Raw genomic sequence first — 26,866 nt, 5'->3', positions numbered from 1 at the left:
AGCCAGTCCGAGGTCCTTGTACATCACTTGCTAAATGCGGTTAGACTCTATTACGAAGAGAAAAACATAAAAAAGCCAAACATAAATGCATATTGACAAACCACAAATGTTGGTGGGAGAAGGCAATTAGAATTAATGAGACAGTTGGAACTTTTTGCCAACTCATATTGATCTGTAGTCAAAGACAAAAAACTAAACTTTCTGTAAAAAAGAATATTATACTTAATAATAAACGTTGGAAAGCGCTTAGTTATGTTTTGGCGCTGCGCTGCTGCATCTGGCACGGCGACGCCAACGGGATCATGATCTAATACTCGAAGCTAAATGTACTCAAGAGTGGCTGATAAAATATTAATTTTATTGAACATCTCTAAAAAGATTTGACAGATGCAGTAAACAACCTCCAAACCAGAGGCGATCGGAGCAGTTTGCTCAGGCAAAGCACGCCAAAATACGTGATGTCAGAAGTCTCAGTGAAGGCTTGTTGGCAGCGATTGCTGTTCAAGGTTGTGCATTGAAATATGATCATAAGATATCGGTTTATCCCGTGCTGGTTTCATGTTGTATTATGTCGTTGGGCTGAATCAAAATTCTGATTGGGCTAAACAAGCAAGAAGTAATGACGGATACAATAAGCTTTTGTCAGTTTCCCTTTTTTTTCCAGTTGGTTTTGAGTTCTTTGCTTTTCATGGAAGAGTACTTGCTGATTTTTCACAGTTTGCGAAGGTTAAAGTGGCACTGAATGGTCTTATAGTACTACACTCTCACCAAGTTTGCCTCCATTCAAATTTAAACATCTTATCAATTTGCCTTGAGTTGAATTTACCTGAAGGAGCAAAAACCTTTTCCTCTCTGTTTTTCTTCAAGGGTAGAGTGGTCGGTTTTTGTGTCAGAAATGTTCTTTTTTTTGGTTCTGATGGAGTTTTCTTCTTTTGTTGCTGATTGCCCTAAAAGCTCACCTTGACACTGCTTCTCTTCCCTTTTTCTTTTCCTACAAAATAGCAGACATGTCATGCGAGTTGCTCAAGTTATTGCCAAGGTTTTGGTTTTGTTTTCAGCTGAGAATTTGATACAGGGGAGTTGAATCGATAGTTTTATACTACAGTGGTTGGATAACATTCAAAATGAAAATAATGAAAATATATATTACCATCATTTCTACTAAAATGAGGTCAATGTTAGACTTTGTTGCAAACTCATTTATAGTTCCGTAAATGAAAAACTGGATTGGATGTTTGAGTACTTTGTTAGTATCTCATGACACGCACCCAAAATGCTGTGACCATCATCTCGACAGCATTCGCTGAAAAATATGAGTTTTATTGCTATGACTTAAAGCTGAACCCATAGTCTTGATTAAAAATAAAGAATGCCCGTCAGGATGCATCACACGATGGGATAGGAGCGCTGCATTTTTTTGCCTTAGAATCTGTCAAAATGTTGAAATCTGGTGGAGAAGGGGAGAATTGAAGAAACTCGTGCTGCTGACTGCAAGATCTCTTTATTGAAAACCGGAAGTGTGCTGAAATCTGACCCCCACTAAATTTTTCTTTAGAAAGCACATGATAGTTCATGTTTTGGTTGTTATTATTTCAGTTGTTAATAAATATCCATATTTGTGTTTTAAGTTCTGTGATATTTTCCTAAGTTGGAAAAGCAACATTTTTGCCACTCTTTACTGCAATTCAATTCAAAAATACTTTATAAATCCCCGAAGGGACATTCGTTGTAGCACTAGTCATGATTTAAGTCTCTAAAGAGATTCATTGTAGAGGTTTATTGCTGCGAGCGGAAGGATCTGGAGAAACTTGTGACTGAAGACGCCTCCGTTGTTGAATTATTGTGTTGTGAAGAGGACGCTCAGGGTTGTCCATGATCTTTATTTAATGAAGTATCCTCCTTCACACAATCAGCTCCAGAACAGAACCGGCCTCCTCCATCAGTTTTCCATGCTGCTACCCCAACACGTGACGACAGATGAGATTGCACTCTGCGTGACAGAGTTATAGAAGATTCACAACATCTGCCTGCAAACACTGAAGGACCTGAGCTTCATTTGGAAGTACTTTCTTATAAACCGCACCAGCACCAGGTCCAACGGTTCTCTGTACTCAGTCTCGTGTCACCAGTCCTCTCAATAATGTTGCCTTTCCTTCCCACAAGTAGCCCAAACGGATTCTGGCACTGAGTACACTCAGAAATGAAGAACCTCTCTTTCTTTATTACTTCCTGCTCGGGCACCAGTACTCGGTCTTTGTTTTTGTGTTTTGAATTCCTCCACACATTATATATCGGAGATAAGTTAGAACTCCAGACAGGATAGTCCAGTACCCGCACCATCTTCTTTAGCCATGACTTTGATATGTGTATAAAAAAGTGTTTTTGTATAATTTTATGGAAAAATCAATGGACGTGAGTGGAGACGTGGTCCGTAGCAGCGTTGCTATAAAATGTTTATTTGCTTTTCTGCATTAATGCCACCATCAGAGCAGTGTAAATAACCTTTGGCAAGGGTACACGTACAACCCCACATACCTAAATAAATAGATAAATACATTTAAAAACATAAGAGCCACGTGGCAAGTACAACCCAGCCTTATTCCTGTTTGCTGTGTGAGGAACCATAAGATGATACTGTATGTATAAGCTGTGCAGTTTAACCACATGGTCTGGAACATTTACTAAGTAATAACTAAACAATATCCCTGAGAATCAGCTTGCAGCTGAGCCCAGATTGTAGGACGGTAACATAAATCTCAGCCGCTTCAAATGAAAGCTGTGTGTGAACTTTCACGAACATGCGTTTCTCATTCAAATGTCGAGGTCGATCACATTAAAGCATGTCTTACAAATATTCATCAGAGCAAGCTGACACGCCGTTACCAGCTGGCATTGTTCTGTCTGACTGCAGGTTTGATCCGGCTGCGCTCCAGCCCCCCTCCTCGCCTCCAGGGGGTGGAATATGTCCTCAATGTCACCGCCACCGATGACAACGCCTCAGGTGGACCTCAGGCGCTGGCGTCCACCGCCCAGGTCGTGGTCGGAGTGGATGACGTCAACAACAACAAGCCTGTCTTTGAGCAGGTAAGAACTGAATGAAATTGAGCTGAATTGAATTAAACAGAATAAACTTTATTAATCCCAAAAGGGTCAAATATATACTTGTATTGTAAATTACCTATAAATTACAGTAATCCCTCGTTTTTCTCGGGGGTTACGTTCCAAAAAGAACCCGTGATAGGTGAAATCCGCGAAGTAGCGTCCTTTTTTTTTTTTTTTTTTTTACAATTATTATACAAGGCTTCAAATTGCGGACATCAGCCCCGCCCCACCGAGACCCGAGTAATTGGATTTGAACGGGAGAAAATGAAAAATGATTATGAAGAAAAATACAAGTACAGTAAGGCCAATTGTGACTTGCACGTATTTCACTGCTCCTCTGACTGCGCCGCTCATCCTGACTCGCTCTAAAGCGTCTTTTTCTTCTGAAGCCTGTGGTGCAGGTGTGTTTTTTCCAGAGAAGAACATAGTTATGGGTAGTTGTTGTCGCTCTTTTTTCTTCTGGGCAAAAAGATTCTTCTAAACCGTCATGCCACCATGGATTATATCTGAGAACTGTAATGAACGATTCATCAAAGGGTCCCGTTCTTGAGCTTCTGCTGAAGCTCATTGGTCGTTCTGGGGGGAGACTATTTAGCCAATCAGAATGCAGAAAATGATGCACAATGCAAATCCGTGAAGCAGCGAGACGTGAAAGATGAACCACGTTATAGCCAGGGATTACTGTACTTGTATTGTAAATTACTCATGTTATATTCTTTTTTTTTTTTAAGTTTTTATTAAACAAAAGAATAAATTAGTGACAAACTGGAAAGTATGTAAGAGAAAGTGGCATGACATAAGTCTCTAGAGACCCCGTTTGGGTGTTGTGCCCGTAGCCTGGCAACCGCCGACCTGATGATGTCACACGCGCTGGCAGCAGGCAGTGCAGGTGACACGGGTCGGTACACAACACAGACACAAGTCACAGCTCGCAGTTGAACATCAGGCAGAGGTGTCAGGCAGAGGTGTCCTCTCTCAGCAGAATGTCCAGGGTCGAAGCGTCGGCCGTCAAGCACCGTAACCCCCCCCACTGTCTGTTCAAAGTCTTGTATGGAGGAGATGAAGTCTGGGACTCCTGATTCCCAGAGGTTCCACTGCTCTAGTGATGCTGGCAGAGTCATGTGAAGGAGAGTTTGTGAAAAGAAAATCATTAAAAACAAGTATTTTTACTTCTTTTAAAGATTTTTGGCGCCTTTATTTTGGAGTGGCTGGACAGGAAACTTTAGTAGAGAGAGGGGAAGACGTGCAGTGAAGAGACAGGCGGGGATTTGAACCAGAGGCCCACGAGGGGCAACCAACTGAGCTGAACTCAAATAACAATCCTGTCGTCAAACTCACCCAACTTCAGTTTGATTGATAAGACCCATAGTGTTATGGTTTTGGTAGTTTTCTGTTTTATTTTGAAGCCCATGTCTTTGTGTTTAAGTTTTGATTGACCTTCCTGTTTCCCATCAGCCCTGATTGTCTGCACCTGTGTCTCGTTAACCCTTGTGTGTATCTGGTCTTGTCTTTCCCCTGCTCCCTGCTGGTCCGTACCGTTTCCTCCTTCCGTGTTTCAGGTCAGGTTTTGGTAGTTTAACTTTGTCATGTTCATGTTGTGGTTTTTGTATCCTGCTCGGCAGCGCTTTGGTTTTGTTTTTGAGTAATAAATCTCCCGTTTTTTGGAACTCCTGCCTCCTGCTCTCCTATATCTGGGTCCGACTCCAACCTCATTCCTAACACATAGCAAGAAGTTATTTTGCAAATGACATCTTTAAGTGCAGCCTGTATATATGGGACTACTACGTATTCACTCAGTCTGCTATTGTCTGCCAAGCAGTCTGTCTAAGTTTATTAATAGCAGCTGTATTGCCTCTTTTACATCGTAGACATTTGACCTCCTCATTCACATCCATTACAAGCTGCTGCAGGCCTATTGAAACAGAAGCGGCACGCGTCCTCTCCGTGTCTGCATCGGTAAATCAGTGACCGACCTTGCAGGTTTGCTTAAGAAACGCCGTGGACGCGTGCTTACCGGGATTAGTTCCACCTGGGCTGCCGCAGTCGTACCTTGTAATCCTGGTTTTGTGTTAATACAACAGACTAAGCCGTGTTGACGGTACGCTAAGTCTCACTTCCTCGGAGTACCTTGGTTTCTTAATTCTGACTTTCATGCAGCGGTCCCCCTGCTTTTCAGGTGTCTTTTCTTTTTCTTAAGGATAAGCTACTATGATCTCATTTTATACTCATCTCTGAAAGTTTTCATTTTTTGTCCACATATCCCGTGTAACCCTCCTGTCATCCCTTGGTTTCAATGTCCTTGTCTTTCTATCTCCTGTAGTCATTAGTCTGTTTCTCTCTCCTCTGGAGGAACGATTAGTGAGCTTGACCCTCATCTCTGCTCTCGTATTTCACTCCTACATCATCTTGGCCTTTAAATTAGGGCTTTAAGGGATTTTTGAGAAATGCCGACCAACCTACTATAGTGAATTTCTACCTGCTTCTCAAGTTTTAAAAGAGTTTTTTTTGTTTGTTTGTTTGGTTTTTGTTGGGATTTTTTTTCCAGACGCCCTCAAGTATCTCAAACCAGGATTATAGGTGGGTAGGGACGCTGCAAGAGAGGACTTGCTGAGTAAAGCTTGCTGCTCCTGGTTTGGGGCGGGGACTGAAAATGAAGAGAGGGACAGGCAACAAGATGAGATGGAAGGGGAAAAAAAGATGTACTCTTCATAAAAAAGGGTTTTTATTTGCTCTTTATGACCAATTTTCTCAGTCGGGAACCTCGTGCTTGACATTCCAGGGCAAGTATATTTCGCTCTCGGACAGGATGCTGCTGGCATAGATAAAGGATGGATGTAACGCAGAACAGAGCGTCTGTCAGTGGCTATTGAAAAATTTAAAAAATGCATACACTGGAACAGCATGAATAAATAAATAGCCATTTGGACAATCAGCTTTGGTCAGTGTGCTGAATGCAGCTTTTAACTCTCATGGAGCGTATATGAACGGGCTATGGAGCTGCGTCACAATCGGTTGCTATTTTAAGCTTCTCACATGAATCAGAAATGTCATTGCACTTAAGTGACAGCGTTTACAGGGTCCCAAGGTCATTTGATCTTTTTACGTGTATAAAGAGCTTTCCTAAACGTTCTGTTTACCTGCTACACAGTCAGTTTTCCTGAGATGAGTGTATTTTTTTGTTTTCCCTCCAAGCTGACCACTATTAGCAAACACTGGTGCATTAGAAGTAATCGGGAGAACCTCAGTGACCTCGTGGACTGTTGCTTTGACTTCTGGCCTCCGACGGGAGGGTCCCTCCTTATGATCCAGGTCCTGGTCCAGGTTTCTTCCCCCCTTATGATCCTGGTCCAGGTTTCTTCCCTCCTAAAGGAGAGTTTTTTCTTGCCACTGTTTGGCTTCAGGTTTTTCTTCCACTAGGGGAATTTTTACCTACCATTGTTTGTTATTTTTATGTAATAATTGCTCGTGGGTCATGTTCTGGATCTCTGGAAAGATCCTAGAGACAACTTCTGTTGTAATAGACGCTATATAAATAAAATTGAATTGAACTTCACATCAGTTTTGAAGCTTTATTTGATCTGGAATTGAGCAAACTGACCCCTCGTAGTTGTTGTTTTTGTTGTTGTTGTTGTCATAATCTGTTTTTTTCAGGATTGTAGTTTGGTCTGGTTGATCACCATTATGCTGCTCCAATCCGTGGTGCAATAATTCTATGTTCTGGATATAAGAAAAATAAAAAATAAAATAAGAAAAGATGAAGCTGGTCTGAAACAGCGTTCCTGGTTGAAAGTGACTGTTTGAATAGCAAAACACAAAACAGCCAAATTGGTTTTACAGTGGCTTAAAAAATGTGTTTGGTTTTAAATGGAAATTAATATTGGATTTTAAATTATGCTATTCATTGGAAATACACCTTTTTTTTCCGAGAAAAACAGGTTTCTTTCTTCAATAATTCTTGAATTCAAAGGACCTGTTGGTTGTAAATGTCTAAAACAAGAGTGGTGAAAGATCAAGGCCGTATCCTCCAAGGATCACTAAGTGACAACACTTCATTGCAAACTAAGTAGGGGATCTACTCAAAGCCAGTGACAATATTCTAAAAACGTCAAAGCAAAGTTTAATATTTGTGGAAGCAGTGAAGGATTCAGATTTGTGACAAAAAAATAAGAACAAAAAATCCTGTGTAAACCTTGTCGAACCACAAACTTTATTGTACGTATCCATTATCTAAATATTCCCTTTCAACTAGGGGTGTAACAATATATCGTGCAACGAAATTTTGCGATACAAAAACGTCACGATCCGTGTCGTGGAGGTGACAGACTGTATCACGATATTGGGTTATTAATATTAATCTATTGTGTTGACTAGTAACGCACATCCGACCGCGCGTGCCGACCGCGCCTCGACCCGCGGACCAAAATCTTCCTCCGCTCAGAAGAAAGTATCGTTTTGCGGTCCCGTTTTGAGCTCTGAACTTTTACTTATGTAAGGCTGGTGTAGAGTTAAGCCTTACCTTATTAAATTAAACTTTTTTCTGGTCGTGAGAAGGATAAACACGGGGACAACTTCTGCTGAGTTCGAGTGTACTTTAATGTCCCTCAACAGTGTAGGATTTTAGGACATCAACACAGCACCTAGTGCCGTACTGTGGCGTATCACTCCGCCCAATCTAAAACATACTAATCACTACAGATAAACTGACTAGTGTCATTATAGTCCCTGATTTACATCAGGATATAAAGAATATATTTATAAAATAATGAACCCTGAATTACCAAAATAATCCAAAAATATATATATATATATATATATATATATATAAAATAAAATACTTCTATAATATCGTAGCGTTATCGTGTATCGTATCGTGAGATTAGTGTATCGTTACACCCCTACTTTCAACATAAGTAAAATTCTGCCAGTTGTGTTCTTCTGCTTATGGTTCTGGTAGAATGTGTTAATGTTAGTTTCCCCAAACCGACACTGCCACGGTCTGCTCTGCCTCCCGTCTGTCATCTCTGCTGTCCACCGTTCTCCTCAGTGTCAGCAGTACCGGGAGAGCACGTCGGTCCTGGAGAACCAGCCGGCAGGGACCTTCGTCCTGCAGGTTCATGCTGTGGACGCAGATGAGGGTTCCAATGGCCGGGTCACGTATGGCTTCATGCACAAAGACTCCACTGTGCCTGCCTTCAGCATCCACCCTGACACCGGTACTGAAGCTCAGGACGAGAACATGCACATGCATTAACCAAACTACACTAGGGGCCAAACTGGAGTCATTGACTGGAGATGCTGCATATAAAGCTAGAACTGCAAATGTCATTGCTAAATTCAGTCTCTAAAACATACAGGACTGTCTCAGAAAATTTGAATATTGTGATAAAGCTCTTTATTTTCTGTAATGCAATTTATAAAAAAAAAAAAAAAAAAAAAAAAAAGTCATACATTCTGGATTCATTACAAATCAACTGAAATATTGCAAGCCTTTTATTATTATAATATTGCTGATTATGGTTTACAGTTTAAGATTAAGATTCCCAGAATATTCAAATTTTTTTAGATAGGATATTTGAGTTTTATTAAGCTGTAAGCCATGATCAGCAATATTAAAATAATAAAAGGCTTGCAATATTTCAGTTGATTTGTAATGAATCCAGAATGTATGACATTTTTGTTTCTGTAATTGCATTACAGAAAATCACAATATTCAAATTTTCTGAGACAGTCCTGTATAGTAAAGACATTTCTGTTTTGGCTGATTACGGAAGAGTATTAGGGCCATGCAGAAGAAAAAATATTTTAGAGGGGAAGATTTTTTTTTTTATTTTGCACTTCGAGAAAAAAGTCAAAATGTCGAGAAAAAAGTCGAAATGTCGAGATTAATGTTGAAATACAATTTCAAGAATAAAGTCGAAATTTCAAGAATAAAGTTGAAATACAATTTTGTGAATAAAGTTGAAACGTCTCTGGCCAATCAAATCCAGTTAGGAGAGTCCTAATACTTATAACTACACTGTCTTTATGAATTAAAAGAGAAATAATTTATTTGTTACTGAAGCTGATTCTGAAGTACAGTTTCACCAGTGCATCTATAGACCTATGAGGCATTTTGTAAAGACAGTCACATGCGCTCTTTGTTATAGTCTCAGAAGGTTGACTTTATTCTCGAAATTTTGCCTTTTTTCTCAACATTTAAATTTTTTTCTCGAAATTGTACTTCAACATCAATCTCAATATTTTGACTTTTTTTTCAACTTTTTTCTCGAAGTGCATAATGGAAAAAAAAATGTTCCTCCTCTAAAATACTATTTTTATTTTTCTCCTGCCTGGCCCTAATACTCTTCTTTAAGCTGATACCTTTTTGATGAATAAAAATCATTATATTGTAAAACTGTAAATAATCTTCCATCAGAGTTCAAAGAGTCCTTTGTATGATTCTGTTGTAAGGTTAACTTTATTATCTCGGCCTCTAGGAGCGATAGTGACAGCCAGGAAGTTCGACCGTGAGCGCCAGCGGGAGTATGCAGTGACGGTGACCGCCACTGACCAGGCTGCCGACCCGCTGATTGGCATTTGTCAGCTCAACATTCTCATCCTGGATCAGAACGACAACACTCCCAAGTTTGAGAACATCCGATATGAATGTAAGTGGGAATTACGTCAAATTAAAAAAGTACTCCAATTTAGGAGTACTACTTTGTTAAATAAACTGTCTCATTCTGGCTTAAGTGATGCAAATGTGTTGTGACATCATTCACTGGCACTGCCCACACCCATTTGTTATGCTTGTGACGTGTCCTCAGATCTCTCCTGACACTGTAAATGAACCGTTCAGCCATTTAAAGTGTTGACTTTTTCTTTGTTTTTATAAGATCTTATCGCTACATATTTACTGTTTACATACTATCTAATAATTCCAGTAATGTAAAGCTTACTGCCGCTTGCTCTCCCATAGACTTCCTTCGCGAGGATACCATGATTGGAACTAGTTTCCTGCGAGTGGCAGCTCACGATGACGACTTTGGGACCAATGCAGCCGTGACGTACAGCATGTCCAGCGAGCAGCCGGAGTACCTCAGGGTCAACCCGCTGACGGGCTGGGTGTACGTCAACCAGCCCATCTCACAGGTACACACATGCCCTGTTGAAGCAGATATGGACCTACTCTCTGGGTATCACCAGATACCTCACCATACCATACTATCATGATATTTTGCCAACGATAATGATAATATCGCGATTCTGCGATAATCGATATTTTGCAAGACATTTCATCCACGACACATTACAATATCTGTTTCGGTGAAGAGATTCAGCATTTATTGACAGCACTGAATCCACTTTAAAAAAAATTTTTGTCTGTGTAAATTAACTGAAAATTATAAAAAAAACTAAATGAATGCAGAAAATACACATTTCAGTGCTTGTATTATCAACTTCTGCTATGTAAACATGGACACATATCAGTGCTGCTTAGACAGAATCAAATTGTTTTATGAAAACTGACAAATTTCACTACATATGAAAAATAAAAATTTCAGTCAGTGCATTATAAAATAATATTGTAACTATACAAGCTAAAATTACAACATATTTGCATTTTTTTTTCATATTGTTTACATAATATAAAATGAACACTAATAATATTATTTAAGACCATGTATAAAATAAAGTCGTACTAGATTTACAACCTGTCTGAAATATGACTTATTATTGAAAAATAAATAAATACATTTAAAAAAATTGATACACACATTTTGAATATCAATATCAATTTGTATTGCGATATATTGCCATATTGATATTTTTGCCCACCACTACTCTGGACATTTTCACCTACCTGATCTAAAAAAAATACAACGCAAAAAGTGCTTCATAGAGTTTGCAATGCTGAACTTTGAAACTGTCTTTTTTTTTTTTTATAGAAATTTTGCTTTTCAGATACATGAATTAGTCTTGTTACAAACAATCAAACAGGCAGACAGAAATACAAACTGGACTTAAGGGAGTTTGGAGATGTCCTTGAAGCTAATCAGGATCACGGGTTCATTTGAGAACAGCTCGATATGAACCATTTCATCCACGTCCACATCCACTCAAGAATTCATGCAATGAATTTCAGTCAATAAATGTGCTTCTTCCTCAGTATATGACCAGAAAAGTAAATATATTTACAAATGAACGCACAACAGGAGGCCTGCATGTTTGATTATGCTCTCAATGGAACGTTTAACTCAATTTCCGATTTTTGTAGCGATGTGGGGAAAAAAAACAATCTCAGTGGGGACATAAACAACAAATAGAAGAAATTGGCATCTATTTGCTGTAAACTTGTTTGAATTTTCCATCCTCCGTGTGATCAAACCTCCGTCTCAGGACGGGGGAAAGAAATATGTCCTCAGCACCTTGAACTCAGTGCAAACATTCAGCAGTTTGTACTTTTACTTAGTTGTTAATGTTTCACAAAAAAAGATGTAAAAGTTTTCTTTTTAATGAGAACCACTTTAAAAAGTTTATAGAAACATGTACCCCATTTGTATGCATAAACCCTGTAAATGGATTTGTCTGAAAGACTGTCTCATTTTCACTTATTTCATTGATCATTTAGAAATGTTTGAAAGGTTTGACTCTACATATACAGTGAAAATAGGATGACTAGCAGAATGCAAGAGAAAAATGACACATAATTACCTCCAATTAGAGTCAGTAAAGCTAACAGTTCGGTAAGGATTTTACATTTATTCATTTTATTTTTTGGGGAGGGATGTTTCAAATAATTCCCTCTAGTTTGAGTTTGTTTGTGTTTCTCCAATGCAGTGAACAGTGAACATACTGTACCACACACATTGTTTTCTCCGTTCTCTCTTTTATCTAAATGAACAATGATCTTCCGTCTTTAATTGGCATCATAAGAGTGCAGCTCATCTTTGTGGTCTTTTTTTCTTTTTGTTTGCCACAGAGGACGTACATCACCAGGGAGATCGTGGCTACAGACGGAGGAAACAGGAGTAACTCGGTGGAGCTGGCCGTCACCATCACCAACGTGAAGAACCAGCCTCCACAGTGGGACAAAGACACGTACAGTGTGGTCATCCCAGAAAACACCGTACGAGACACACCCATCGTGGTACGTCGGCCCAAGGGTGGGCTTGTTGACACACGTGGGGTACAAATCCACATATCCACAATCAGATATGAGTGTATTCAGAATGGAGATCAAAAATAAACATCACAAGTTCATTTAAAAATGCACACGTACAAATGTGAGACTTTTAAGATTAGAGATGATGATTAGATGGTGACGGTTTTGTCTGGACGACTCCAACTCTGTCTGAAAGATAAATATGTTAGAGGGGAGTGAGGAATCCGTCTATGCCCTCCCCCTTATTAGATCTATTCAGGATATGTTCAGATGTACATTCATAATGATGACATATGGTTAGTCACGAAGAATCAACAAGTAATTGCATTTATACAATACAGCCAGAATTCACCCACAGATGTGACACCACAGTAACACTCAGTGTAGCAATTAATCTGACTGCAGAGATATATTCATACATGTATAACACACACTTTCTGGTCTGTGATAAAAACCATCTCAGCCATGTTTTAATGATCTATTGATGCAATCCTTTTTAAAGATAACCAGAGGATTTTCAATGTGAAGTTTTTGTGTGAAATAAATATTTTCTTGCAGGACTTAAGTAGGCTATGTGGGAGGTCGTGCATCCAACTTCAAGGCGAATTGGGAAAAGGGTTTTTTATTTTTTTGGCTTTCCTGGTGAATACTTTTATCCTACCACGTATCAATATTCCTATTGTGAGCTGCCTTTTTTTTTACCTTCAGTAACTGAGTTATATCAATACAGAGATTGTTCTTGGTTTAAAAAAAATGAAAGACAAAAAGACTGTTTCTCTTCTGTGCTATCAGCAGCTTTGATGTATTTTTAGGTTGTTTCATTCAATCCTAATCAGCGCTGAGCAGCAGCATGTGGGAAGTCAGTGGAGCTCCAGGTTTAGGAACCACAGCTTTGAACCACTGTGGAACCACAATGCAGGCATCCAGAAACAAAAAAAACCCAAATCTTTGGATTCATTTCGTGCGTGGTTCTTACGTCCTCGTTTTCAACAGTCACATAATCAATCAACTGCACACAATAATCTTCCCAGATCCTCCTAAAAGAAAAGATCCATTAGAGCAGATCCAACATAATTTTAACTTGAATGTGTAACATGAATCAACAGAAGAAGTATATTTTATCCTTCTGCGTTCCTGATAGAGGCTGACGAAGGGGTGGAAGACAGATTATGGTTCTCGTAGTTCTCTGTACAAATCAAGGTGGTGGCTCCGTGTATCTCTGCCGTGGACATGTTGAGGTTTTTCTCAGCACATGTTGTAGTCAGACATGTTTGCCAGCCCGCCAGGCCTCGCAGGATGCCTCATTATTCTCACCACTTTGCTCAGCAGAATTAGTGGATACAGCTAGGTCACCTATAGGCAAGCTGTAGCACGGCCAAGATGGCACTTTTGATTTTAATTGGGGTGTATAAGACATCATCTGTTGAACGGCCTCTCCTTAATTAGCTTCGGGTGAAAGCATGATGAAGATCAGAGTGTCATTTCCTTTTGATCCCACAGGATAGTAGTTGCTTGTTGTCTTGTCTAACAGTTAAATTCTTACTAATATTCTAGTCTCTAGTTATTATGGGCTGTAAAACTCCCCCAGCTTCCTACAGTTGTTTTTCTGTCCCGTTGTTCACTGCTGGAACTGAACATTTTTTTTCAGCTTTCAAAATTGATAATTAGAACCCTGCAGAGACTATGTCAAATGCAGCTTGTCAGTTTAAAACAAAGAGAAAAAAAGAGGGGTGGGAACCTGACTACATGTGGATAATATAACAGTTTGAATGCGTATGCTGTTGTTCTGAAATAGTAGGTATCTTTTAAGGTTTTTTTTTATGAGTAATTTATTAGATAGAAAAATATAACGACTTGAATGACATCCAGGAAGTCATTGCAGTTGATTTGTAGTATCATTTTACAACATGGGAACCAAGTACATGACGATCAGTACAATGTTTAGCCTGGGTGTCCTCTGGTATTGATTGTTTAACTCCTCTGTTGTTCTCTCTGTTCCAAAAAGACCATCAAAGCCACTTCCCCTCTCGGGGATCCGAGGGTGACTTACAATCTGGAGGACGGTATGGTCCCAGAGACCAACATGCCCGTTCGCTTCTACCTGACCCCCAACCGAGAGGACGGCTCGGCCTCCATCCTGGTGGCCGAGCCGCTGGACTACGAGACCACCAGGAACTTCATCCTGCGGGTCCGAGCTCAGAACGTTGCTGCTGTACCGTTAGCTGCCTTCACCACAGTCTACGTCAACGTTACAGGTAAGACTCTTGGAAAGCTTCCTTTTTATTGAAAATGAAGTTATTTTGCTGGAGCGTGTTTTCAATTATCTGTTTCTACTCTGCATTTACATCAATGGACGATTGTCGTACAAGTACTGCTAAATTCAACCTCAAATAAAAGAAAAGAAATGATATAATGACGGTATTGTTTTAATTGAAAATATTTTAAGTCCCAAAGGGAAGGATAACATTACAATGTAAATGTGCAGTGTATAGGCCAATGAAGTAAACAACAAACCAGTGTTTGGTCTTGGACTTTTGGAGTTGTTTGGATTTTTATGAAGAGGGCATGAAATGATTTGACCTGGGAGGTGCGTCTACACTTGAAGGAGAAAAGGAGAGGTATTTGGCAACACCTCAGAATGTGAAATAATTCTTTTAAATCTGAATATGTGGCTACGTTTGCAATTCTCAGCATATTTTATTACAGAAAATAATTTCTCTCAAATAAAAGAGATGCTTAGAGTCCAGCATGAAAATATTTCAGATTCTCTGTTGCAGCAGAATGGGAGGAATGGAAGATTGGAAGAATTTTCTTTCCCAGCTGAATTCTTTCAAATAACTTTTAGTATAACAAGAGTTATATTTGCTTTTATGAATACTTTCTGGGATAGTTTGCACTATTGCTTGCCTCCTATATCCTTCAATTTTGCCTATTTAATTAAAGAAAATGCATTTGGCACAGACATAACCAATCCTTTACTCTGGCAGCCAATTCAAGAATCGGCAATTCTCATAAATGAATGAATAAAGGAATTACTAGGACTACAGAGAAGCTCTAGCCCTCAGTATCTGGGGTCATTTGGGGTTTTGGGGTTTTTCAACTTCTGTCCCAGGCGACCCGGCCAGGAGTGATGGGGTTGCATCCAAGTAGCAGTAGCCCACTCCTTGCTCCTCCATGATCCACAGCCTTCTTGAGTTCTTTTTTGCAGCTTCTGCAGCCTTATTGATGGCTTTCCTTTCGCGGGCTCCAGTGATGCCTGGGCTCCTGTAGGCTTTGCAGTGATCTGCCTGAAAAGCCCCTGCCCTCCACTTCTATGGGCATACGCCATGCTTGCCACCCCTGACCACAGCAATCTTCCATCAGCTCTGCATATTTTCTCCATGTACTGGCCTCCTCCAACCTCTCCTCCCCGGGCACTGCTAGCTCCATCATGGCCCCCCGTTTTAATGCTCCGGAGAACAAGACGATGTCTGATCGGAGGCTTGTGTTTATGATTGATTGTGGACGCGGTCTCCCCAGATCCAGCCTCATCTGCCAGTCATGTGCAGTTCCTAGAAGGACTGGCAGAGGTTTTGTCTGGGAATTGGAGCATTCTCCTGCTCCGATGAATAATATCTAGCGTTTTGTTGTTCTGAGGTGCTTGCTGTGTTTTATAGCAGTGCATGTGGTCTCAGCAGCCACCTTCAGCACTTTGTATACTTTGTATGTAATATTTGTATTCCCCGATTTCAATTTTTCTTTGCCGTTCATTTATTTTGGCTTGTTTCCTTCTTCCTCTCACCTTTAATATCTTTCCCTTGTTGATTATGAACTATGGTCATTTTTTATGTGAATTTCCGATAGTTGTAGTTATAGAGTCTTTGAAAACCTGTGAAGCTCATGAGGAAGCACTTCCTCGGTCTAGTTGTTTGTGTCCTCCTGGAGCAGTGCTACTTACCTGTGGTTTGTGTATCTCCAGGTTCAATGTCCTACTACTCACAGGTCCGTTTTGGTCCGTTTATATTAAGTAACTGAAAATCAATCTTTGGTGTAGGAAGATAATAGCGAAGGAATTGTGGGAATTGCTGATTAATGTACGAGCAAGTGGGGACTCGAGAGATTTACTACGACTGCCACGTACTTCGTGAACGTGCTATTGAGCAGCGTTACATGTTTTCATCACAACACAGACTGCAGCTCTCGGTGCTATAAGATTAGTGTCACAGCAGAGAAGAATTTTCTCGTAGCACATGGGACGTAAACAATATATTGCAATGTACAACACTTGTTGTAAAGTTTTTTTTATGGTTTCTCTTTGATCAAAACTGTATAAAGATATTTGCGCAGAGTAGCCCTTTGCACATCATTTGAACTTCACTTATTAGATTTCTGAAGTAGCGCCGTTACTTTATCACATGCTATTGGGGGAATAGAAGAATTAATTTCCAAGATAAAAGCAAGAACATTTTGGATTTAATGATCGCTTGATTCATAGACAGTGAAATGCTTGATATGAATGCCTCATGGAAATAAGAAAACAAAATCTTTGAAGCTGTTCTTGCAAAATGCAAGCATCTGTAGACAGAAAGAAATTGAATACATTTGACTTGCATAAGAGGCAAGCTGGCAAAATGTTGGTCTCTCAAATAATTCAAAGTCATTGTATTTCCACAGCGATATTTTGGTGGCACTTATCCAAAACAGAAGACAAAACGAGACGAAACAAAAGCTTAGGACAGAATAATACAATACAATATAGAAACAATAAACAAAAGGTTAAAAAGTAGACTAAATAAAACAAAGTAAAAAAAGTGAAGAATGTAAAGTATAAAGTAAATAAAAGTATCATAGTGAGTAAAGTATCAGGAAGCTGACAGCTCTGGGGGAAAAGATTGTTGCTTAGCCTGTTGAGCCTTGTTTTGATAATCCTGTACCCCTTCCCTGATTGCGATGGTACAAACAGAGAGTGTCTAGGGTGGCTGCTGTCTCTGCAGATGGGTCACGCTCTTCTCTGCATGCGCTCAGCGTACACAGAGTCCAACAAACCCTCTGCGCCGCCTTCACCACCCGGGACAGATCTCTCCTCTCCTCTGCTGTGCAGTAGCTGTACTACACTGTGCAGCCCTGGCAGAGGATGCTCTCTATAGTGCTCCTGTAGAGCAGTCGAGGAGCCAGACCTGAATCAGCTTCCTCAGGAAGAACATCCTATCTGGGCCTTTTTCCACGAGTTAGAAGGTGTTAGGTGCCCATGTCACATCCTTGGAGATGTGCGTGACAGACTCCGCCTGTTCCATCTCCTCTCCCCTGATGTGGAGTGTGAGTTGTGTTGCTCTCGTGGTCATTCTGAAATCTAGTCTAGATTTCCTCTTTTGTTTTGATGGTGTTAAGGACCAGGTCATTGTGTGAACACCACTCCTCCAGGTGTTGGGCCTCCAGGCTGCATCAAGGCTCATTGTTGTCATTAATGAGGCCTATCGCCGTAGTGTTGTCTGCAAATTTCTCTATGGTGTTGGAGGAGTGAATGGGGGCACAGTCCTGTTTTGAAGAGTGTGAAGAGGGATTGGACTGAGAAAAACAGCCCTGTGATATGCTTGTGCTCAGGATTATCAGATGTCAGGTTATCAGGGGCCTGTTGGTCAGGAAGTCCATGATCTATGAACAGAGTGTGAATGAGCGTCCAAGCTTTGAGAATATCTGGACCAGTTTATGGGGATCACAGTGTTCAATGCACTGCCAAAGTCCAAGAAGCGCATCCTGCCGTATGTGTTTGGCTGCTCCAGGTGCGTCAGGGCTGTGTGAAGTGCGTTGGAAACAGGATCCTCTGTAGATCTATTGGCCCGGTAAGCAAACAGATGTTCGGCGAGGTCTGCTGGGGTACTGTCTTTGATTTGTGCTAACAGAATCATCTTAAAGCACTTCATTATGCCAGAGGTGTGGGCAACTGGCCGGCAGTCATTGAATGTTGTGACAGCAGTCGGGGGTTGTGGCTTGCTGTAGGGAGAGGTTGAGGTGGTGGTGAACACCCCAGCCAGCTGATCATCGCAGGACTTCAATAGGTGGTCTGTCCCCCCATCCGATCCAGCTTCTTTTGTGCTGTTGATCCTTCTCAGGGTGGATCTCACCTGGTGCTGATGAAGGGTGTTGGCGTCCTCTTGGCCGGCAGGGCTCTTCCCTGCCACTTTTCAAAACGAGCAAAGAGGAAGTTCAGTGCCATGCTGCAGGGGTCGTTGCTCTCAAAGTGTCCCTCCATGGGTTGTCTGTAGTTATCTTTGGCTTCTTTGATGCCCTTTGCCGAGTTCTTTCGGGCTGTGCTGTAGTCCATCTGGTTTCCTGGCTTGTAGGCGGTGTCCCTGGCTTTCAACAGTGCCCGTACTGATCCATTAAACAAGGGTTTCTGGTTTGGGAACCCTTCGGTGGTTCGGTGGCCATTGCTACCTCTGTGCACAACTTAAGCAGCCTTGTATACAGGTGAGATCCCACAGCGAACACATCCCAGTCCGTCACCTCAAAACGGTGCTGCAGAGATGCAGTGGCCTCCCCACTCCATAACTGTACAGTCTTCTTGGTGGGTCTCCTGCTGCATCCTTCTGGTCTGTGGGATGGCGTCCTTAGTAGGGAGAGGTTATCTGATCCGGCTGCGGGGCTGCTGCAGCTTTGTAGGCTCCCATGATGTCTGTATACACCTGGTCCAGAATGTTGCTGTCTCTTGTGGGGAGGTTTATATGTTTGTGGCTTGGGCGGTGCTGTTTTGAGCTCAACGTTATCAAAGTCCCCTGCCATGATGATTACTCCCTCTGGATGGACATGTAGCTGGCTGCTCATGAAGCTACTGTAAGCAGCTCCTCCAGGGCTAGTTTAGCATTAGCGTGGGGTGGGATGTAAACAGCTAGGATTTGGACAACAGAAAACCCCCTGGGCAAGTGAAATGGCCTGCAGTGGAATCACTGCCAAGTGCTCCAGTCTGGTGAGTCCCAGTCATGTCCACAGCTGTACACCAGTCCTTGTTTTTGTAGACACCCATGCCAACACCTCTCTTCTTACCAGAGCATGCAGTCCTGTCTGCCCGGTAAACAGCGCAGCATTTGCTTCGTATAAAAAAAAAAGTACACAACAAATCGAACAAAAAATATAAAAAGACGAGGAGTGCTGAGCTAACGCTTGTGTTCCCGCCCCCATCTAGCTTCGCAATGAGTTACTAGTTTATCTTAATGGCAAAGAATACGTTCTTTGGGACCTTGTCCTCTGGACATTTGAATCAGAAAGACTGTTTTTCAAAAGGAGGTTTGGTAAATACATCTTTTCAGGAGGAGAATCTTCTGTAAAATGATTGCGGTATCATATCACAGAGGTTGATAAAAATGCTGAAGTGCTATTATGTCTGAAACCCAAACTGAACTGGAGGTTGAACCCCTCAGTAAAAAAATGATCCATAAATTCATAAATTATCGATAAATAATGATCCACTAACAAATGCACCAACGCAGCTAAAACAGAAGATAAGGTGTCAAGTCAAAGCTCAGATTATAATGAATTCTCACTTCTGCCTCCTCTTTTAGCTCGGCCCTCCCTCCTTATCCGTCTTCATAAGAAAGCTTTTTGACATCTCCAGAGGCAGTAAGACTGAGGAAGGGAGGGAAGTCTGTGATAGATTTGAGACCCTTTTTTCTTTTATTCATGTTCAGATGGCTGAGAAGGGGAACAAGCCACATGCAACAACATTATGTTTAATCTTTTGCAGTGTTGAACTGATTTTTGAAGTATCTTTAGACATAAAATGTGACTTTCGGTACTCTTGAAATCATTTTTTCTTATTTAATTTTCTCCAGTTCTACCCTGTTTATCTCTATTTTCTGTCTGTTGCCAAAATGCCTAATTATTGCTTTGATTTTCATCATGATGCTAACAGAGCTTGGGAAAAATAAATAAATAAATAAAAGCTGCATTTTACAGTAATGAATCACATGTGGGGATCAACTTTGGATGTTTGATAAGGGGATCTCGGTCTTATTTTCCAGTGCGAGTATGGCATTACCCAAATTTAGCTTTCTACCCACTGTTAACTCTTAAACACAAGCTAAACTTCCATGAAACGTGGGTGACCATGTCTTCTTCAAATGGCGGATGTAAACATCAAACATCAGCCGCTGCCGGTCCGCCCGTCTACCTTTTTCCCAGTCTGCGTTATTCCTGCCCCTGTGTTTTCTTCCCAGTTTGTTTTCTTGCTTCTTCAGCAGTGGCGGTTTGGTTGTCATTGGATCCTACCTTGCTGCACTATGCGTAAACCTTAGAAAAACTTCCTGTTTAGCACCTCACAGTGCTAAACCGAGCTACCTTGGATACCAGTGATGCACCCAAAGACAAATATTACAGTTGGGATTGTTCTGGATCGCTTAATTGTGTTAAATGTCTACACAGTGTGAAACGTTACGAATTAATCTTCACTGCTCTTTAGTCATTGATACTTTAGTGCAAGAGTATAAATTTGGAAAGTTAAAAGTGTTTTTTTTTTTTTCTTTTCTCTTAGCATTTATTTTTCATTTTGCCAAGACATACACTTGCACATTTCTGATTAGTTGGTTGAGTACCTTGCAGGGAGGCAAAGATATTTTTCTTTAACGCTTCTCTACCATGTTCAAGGAACACTGTCTTTTTTTTTTAATTTCTAGATGTAAATGACAACGTCCCGTTTTTCACCTCTTCCATCTACGAGGCCTCCGTCACTGAAGGAGCCGAAACAGGAACTTTGGTTTTCCAAGTTTCAGCCAATGACCTCGACTTGGGTCCTAACGGCAAGGTGAGAAGAAATGAACGCATTCACACACTGTAAATAAGGTGATGTGGATCCTACACTGTTGTCTGATTCAAATAACGTCTTATTTCTGCTGGAATACCTTTTACTTTATCATTTTCAGTGGTTTTGTTCCTTGCTGTGTAAATTTGCAGTCATTAACTTTCTTTCAGCATTTAAATTTTTATTCTTTTCCAGATTTCCTACTCCCTCCTGGAGGATCGCAGTGGGGACCATCAGTATTTCCGTATCGACCCAGAGCTGGGGTTCATCTACACACAGGCTGTGTTTGATAGGGAGACCAAAAGCTCATACCTCTTGGAAGTTCAGTCTGTCGATGGCTGGGAGTCGGCACGGCCCGGGAAATATGGCCAGCCCAACTCAGGTAACCAAGACCAGCTCATTTCACCGCTCATCCTCAAACTGGGCGGATGTGGAAGCTCTGGCTGTCTTCATTAACCAGGTTGTCCAATATAACGTCATGATGCCTTGCAGTCGCTGGACTAATTTACTTTAAATGTATTTTTTGCCAGCAATTAAGAGTAATTGCATCACAGATTTTGTTGCGTGCATACGTAAATAGAGGCTAGATACTTGATATAATGTTGAATGAATGTTGTGACTTATCGTGTACTTTATGGTTGTTTCAGAGTAGCATGAGTCTAGAAGACCTTACAATTTATATGGATGTGTTGAGAAATTTAAAAGCGTTCTGCAGATGTTAGTATAAATCCAGATTGCATGGCTCTTCTGTATGTTTGATTTCAGGGTTTAAAGCAAAAGTAGCAATAGTGAGAATCATTGCTTGGAACTAGTGAGTTGTAGTTCCAATTTTACACATCAAGGGACAGTGGCAGCTCGTTTCAGAGCTCGGGGCCGGTTACTGCAGAGGCCCGGTCACCCCTGCCCTTTAGCCTGGAGGGAGGAACTATTAGAGGGAGTTGGTCAGCTGACCGAGGAGCCCTAAGGTGTAGGAGCAGATAAAAGACCTGACATGTAAGAAGGTGCAAGACCAAAGGCATGTATAACTTTCTCAAAGTTTGGTATTTTTGTGTTATATGTTCACATAATGATACTTAAGATGCCTTCCATCTTATGTGGTTCATGTAGTTGCTGAAAAAGAGGACAAAGCAAGGGGTTGGGGGGGGGGCAGCGGACAGCTGCTCTGAATACTTTGTTAAGGCTTCATTGAAGACAGCAATAATCTGTTTTCTTCTCTCTCTTTCCTTCCCACATCTGTTCATATGGCTCCGCTGAAGGACTAAAGGCCATCTTTCTCTTTCAGTCTGTCACTCTTGCAGCCCCCCCATCCACATCTCTTGGTTTCTCTCTCATTTGCTGCCAGATGAAATGCATACATGCCCTGGTAGAATGGTGAGAGGATGAAGAAAGGAACAGATGTTAGAACAGATGGGTGGATGGAGAGAGGTGTAAGCAAAACAGTCCAGAATATACATCTAAATATCCCCCCCAAAAAAAGAAAAAAGAAAAGTTAGAAAATTGTATTAATTGAAATAAGTGACAGAATGTTATCATGTAGTTATTTATTTATGTATTTTGTTGTACATTCGGATTCTAATGTCCCAGTTTATGGGTCGCAGCTTGGAGTGCTCTAGTTACCACAGGCAGCACTATTGCCTTCACTTTCCAAATCTTCTCATGGTCTGTTAGCCATCGCGAGCTTGTCATCCTGGATAGTGGCTTTGACAATCCTTCATTCCTCCTTCCAATTAGTGAAAGGTGTCATGTGAAATAGTGAATGCTCCTCCCGTGGTAAGGTTAGTATACAAGAAAGGTCTTTCACTAATGACAATGCATTTGTTTTTTCTGAGTTACGGACTTGGATTTACAGTATAATGTTCCTCTTACCTGTCAGCAGAAAGCTGTGGCTTTAGATGTATTGATGAGGACGAGAAGATAAGGAGTGGCAAAGAAAAGAAGGATCTGTTCCATGATATGCTCAAAGAAAGGAGTTGGGAGAATTTAGACTTGTCCAGGCACCGCAAGCTGTGATGAGAGGCAGGCTGTTGTGAAGAGTAGCATCGCCTCACACAACAGGGATGAGCTGCAGGTAGCCGATCACTCCAAAAGAGCATTATGCTGTGATAATTCAGAGAAATACAGTTCTACCACCAAAAGCCCACAGTAATGGAGATGTCTTTCCATGCCAAATATTACCCCTTTATGTCACAAATGAGCCATGTTTAGACTCTGCATAATGTCTCTGGTGTTTAGTCTCTTTAAATCGCCTGCAATGTGGTTCTGGAGTAATTTATGTGTTTTAAGTGTTTTCGCCAGTATATTTTATAGGTAAACTCAATTTACGTCTTCAAATATAGAGCCTCATCTATGAAATCCTTGTTAATCTGTTAGTGGATTTGACCACAAATAATCTACTTAATAAAGATGTATTCCACATTCACAGTGGCCACATAAAAAATCTGATTTAGTTGTAAGAACATGTGCATTTTTTGATTTGGTTCTATTGCAAGCTGGATCGTGCCTGTTACTCAGTAATTAGCATACATTTCAGCCCTATTCAAAAAGAAGTACAGATACAGTAATTTAACCGAGGACCGCTGTGTAAGGAGGCGTAACGGTGTATCCTTGACCTGCATGCCTGTCGACCTGTGGGCATGGTGTAAAAAAACTATGGAGAGAATTTAAAAATAACAATATAACATGCCAGCAGAGGTAATTATAAGTGACGTGCATTGTAACTGGAGGACGAAGATAAAAAAATGTAATTAGCTTTGTTGGTATGATGTGACAGGGATGCGAGAGACACGGGCCTGCAAGGAGGTGACTAACGTAGACATTTAATGCCATGTCTTATGTCCAACAAATCATTCAAGAGGAAGGGAAATGTTTTGATATGATGTTGGATACAAAAATAAAATAAAGTGCACTAGAGAAACCACTTCATCAGAAAAGAATATGGATGGGGACATGCATGACTCTGCAGTCGTCAGCAGCAAGCTTCAGTACTCCCAATGGCCATTATTTATATAACTGTTATATTTCCTGTATGGTTTTGTCAGAGCACCACTCCGGTAGGCTGCAGGTTGCTGCAGTTAGTCCATGGTTCAACTCTCAGCTGGATCAGCTTGCTTGTCTCTGTTTTCTGTTTATTTTTTGCTTTGACTTCTTGCTAAACTCCAGGCCTGGAATTGTTTTATTGATATATTTTAGTTTTTCCTCTATATTAATGTTTCAGTATATATTTTTATTCTATTTAAGTATTGATCTTGTATTGGTTTTTAATGTTTTGAAGCATTTTGGTCAACTTGGGTCAACTTCATAGATGGATCGCCCCAACCTGACAAACAGATCCATGGTAAAAAGGGCAAAGGTGGATTCCCAACTATTTATTTGGCAATGAGAAATCCAGACAAGTGTTGATTTATTCATCCGTCTTCTTGACTACGCACAAAACTCCAGAAGACACGGGTGGAAGCCTCTGCAATTGGGTTGTGTATCGGGCAGGGTGGTTAGCAGCGCAGGACGACCACAGGGGACTGTATTCTCACTATTACTATCAACTCTATACACATCAGACTTTTAGTGCCAGTCTGAGTCCTTTCATTGCAGGCGTACTCAAATTACTCAGCAGCTGTACTGTAGTCTGCATCGCCGAGGGCAGGAGTCTGAGAACAGACAACTGGTGGACGTGTTGTGGTGTGGGAAGAATCATCTCATCTTGAATGTGAAGAAAACATTTTAAATTACTAAGGAGGAGCAGAAATAAGTCAGACACTATGTCCACAATAAGGGATCAAGTGGAGGTGGTGGAGGAGTATAAATAGCGTGATGTTCACGTGGACAGCAGACTGGACTGGAAATACAACACTGAGGCTGTTTACAAAAAGGGAAAGACCAGATTGTGTGTGTTGATGAAATTTCGGTCCTTCAGTGTTTGTGTTAAGATGTTGCATATCTTGTTTAGATCTGTGGTCGAGGTTGCTCTCTAGTCTGCAGTCATTTTTTGGGGGATAGCATTATCAGAGAGTGACTGCAAACAAAAAAAACAACAACATACTTGAACATACTTGAACAAAGGCTGGCCCTGGTCTGAGCTGATTAGGCAACGATGGATGCTTCAGAAAAATAAAAAACTTAACAGACAACCCAGAGCATCCTCTTCACAACACAGTGATTCATCACTGCGTCTTCAGTCAGAGGCTTCTTCTGATCCACTGCGACACAGACGGCTACAGGAGATCCTCTCTGCCCACGGCCATGTCCGCTTACAAGGACTCTGAAGAATTGTAAATAGGGACAGGTACCGCAACCTTTGATTTCCCTTCAGGGATGAATAAGGTACAACTGTGATGCACTGGACAGATTACCATGGCCTATAATTGGAAAAAGCGGATATAAATAATGGATGAATTGAACTGAAGCGGAACCACGTGGCTGGAATAGTGTGCAGGAACATCGGCGCCAAGAACAATGTGGAAGATCCAATATCAAGGCATGGGATGCCTCTGAGAGCGGTAGAGAATGTGGAAAATGTGAAGGAAATAAAGAGAGGATTACACTTTTGAAAATGGAGTGGACCATTTTGCAGATTGAACAGACCAAAGGCAGCAGAATGTTGTCCTGCTGTCAAAAACTATAATCAATTTCACTGTCAGAAAATCACAACTCAAAAGGATGAATATGGAGTGCACTTATGTGCATTGTAGTTGATTAGCAATCTGCTGCATCTTCTTGTGCACCTTCTCCCGTCATTGTCTTCCCTTCTCTCTGACAGGTTCTGAATATGTGTTACCGTGGAGCATTTCCATCTTGTTTTGTTGTATCTCCAAGGACCCCATTAGTTTGCATTCTATACTATATACCAACGCTCCCACCCTGCCTTAAATAATTGATCTAATCTTGAAACTATACTGCAAGGTCTGCTTGTTTTGATATATATATCAAAGGAAGCATATATGTTGGGTTGCACTGATAGACCGGGCCTCATGCTGATACCCTGAGGGATCCTTTACCCTCACCTGTGGATGCTGAAGAGAAAAAGACTGGGGAAAAGAAATAAGGGCACATTTTCTGTTAAGTAGACTGAAGTAATGGAAAAAAGGTAGAAAATCATAAACTGAAGATATTTGTGTCTGTATTTTTTTTGAGGAAAAGTAAACTTCCAAATACGGGCGTATGTGAATGTGACAAAAACAAAAACAGATGTTGGTGTTGACAGAATAAACGCAACCCCATATTTTGCCTTTTTTTTTTTCTTTCAGACACAGCATATGTTCGTGTTTTTATCAGCGACGTGAACGATAACAAGCCGGTTTTTATGCAGACATCATATGAAGTTGATGTGGATGAGGACGCTGACGTAGGCTTTGCCATTCTCACAGTCAGTGCCAATGATGGTGACGAAGGTGGGTGGCATGACTAAAGGAATCTGAATATGTGTTACTTGAAATCTGGTGATGTACAGAGAGAATGGACATGAATCTGGCATTGATGGTGCGGCGTGTGCTGCATCTCCATTAAATCCAAAATTCAAATGCATTTGTTCAAGCAAATTGTCCAAATTGGTTAATTTTTGCTTCATCTCCGGTGCTTTTGTCTCATATCCTTTTACTTTGAGGGAAAGACTAAAATATGTTATGTAACAAAATAAATAATTCAAATGAAATAACTTTAATGTGAATGTTTGAATAAGTCACTTTTAAAAAAAGCCATTAATTATACTCTATTCAATGTAAATCACAAAAGAAGCTTGAATGTCTCACAATCTATATTCTGTGATGATTTGGGGCTTGAAAAATATTTCTCACTTCAGTCAAGGATTTCTCTATTCAGAGAAAAACAACTTCTGAATGCACCTCATACATATCCTT

General features: G+C 40.8%; 1 protein-coding gene across 1 annotated transcript in view; it reads left to right on the top strand.

Annotated features, from left to right (window-relative positions):
* si:ch211-186j3.6 (neural-cadherin) overlaps positions 1–26,866 on the top strand; it is a 361,581-nt gene that overhangs the window by 160,779 nt on the left and 173,936 nt on the right. Inside the window, exons 8-16 of the mRNA XM_061737325.1 lie at positions 2,912–3,084; positions 8,147–8,315; positions 9,579–9,749; positions 10,061–10,233; positions 12,065–12,232; positions 14,253–14,502; positions 20,893–21,020; positions 21,213–21,399; positions 26,258–26,401. Of these exons, the coding sequence (XP_061593309.1) occupies positions 2,912–3,084; positions 8,147–8,315; positions 9,579–9,749; positions 10,061–10,233; positions 12,065–12,232; positions 14,253–14,502; positions 20,893–21,020; positions 21,213–21,399; positions 26,258–26,401 (1,563 nt within the window). The remainder of the gene's footprint in view (positions 1–2,911; positions 3,085–8,146; positions 8,316–9,578; positions 9,750–10,060; positions 10,234–12,064; positions 12,233–14,252; positions 14,503–20,892; positions 21,021–21,212; positions 21,400–26,257; positions 26,402–26,866) is intronic.

The sequence above is a fragment of the Cololabis saira genome, chromosome 2, assembly GCF_033807715.1.
Source record: "Cololabis saira isolate AMF1-May2022 chromosome 2, fColSai1.1, whole genome shotgun sequence".
NCBI classification, from domain to species: domain Eukaryota; kingdom Metazoa; phylum Chordata; class Actinopteri; order Beloniformes; family Belonidae; genus Cololabis; species Cololabis saira.
Note: the sequence above shows the minus strand (reverse complement) of the source record. Positions and strands in the feature narration are given on the sequence as shown.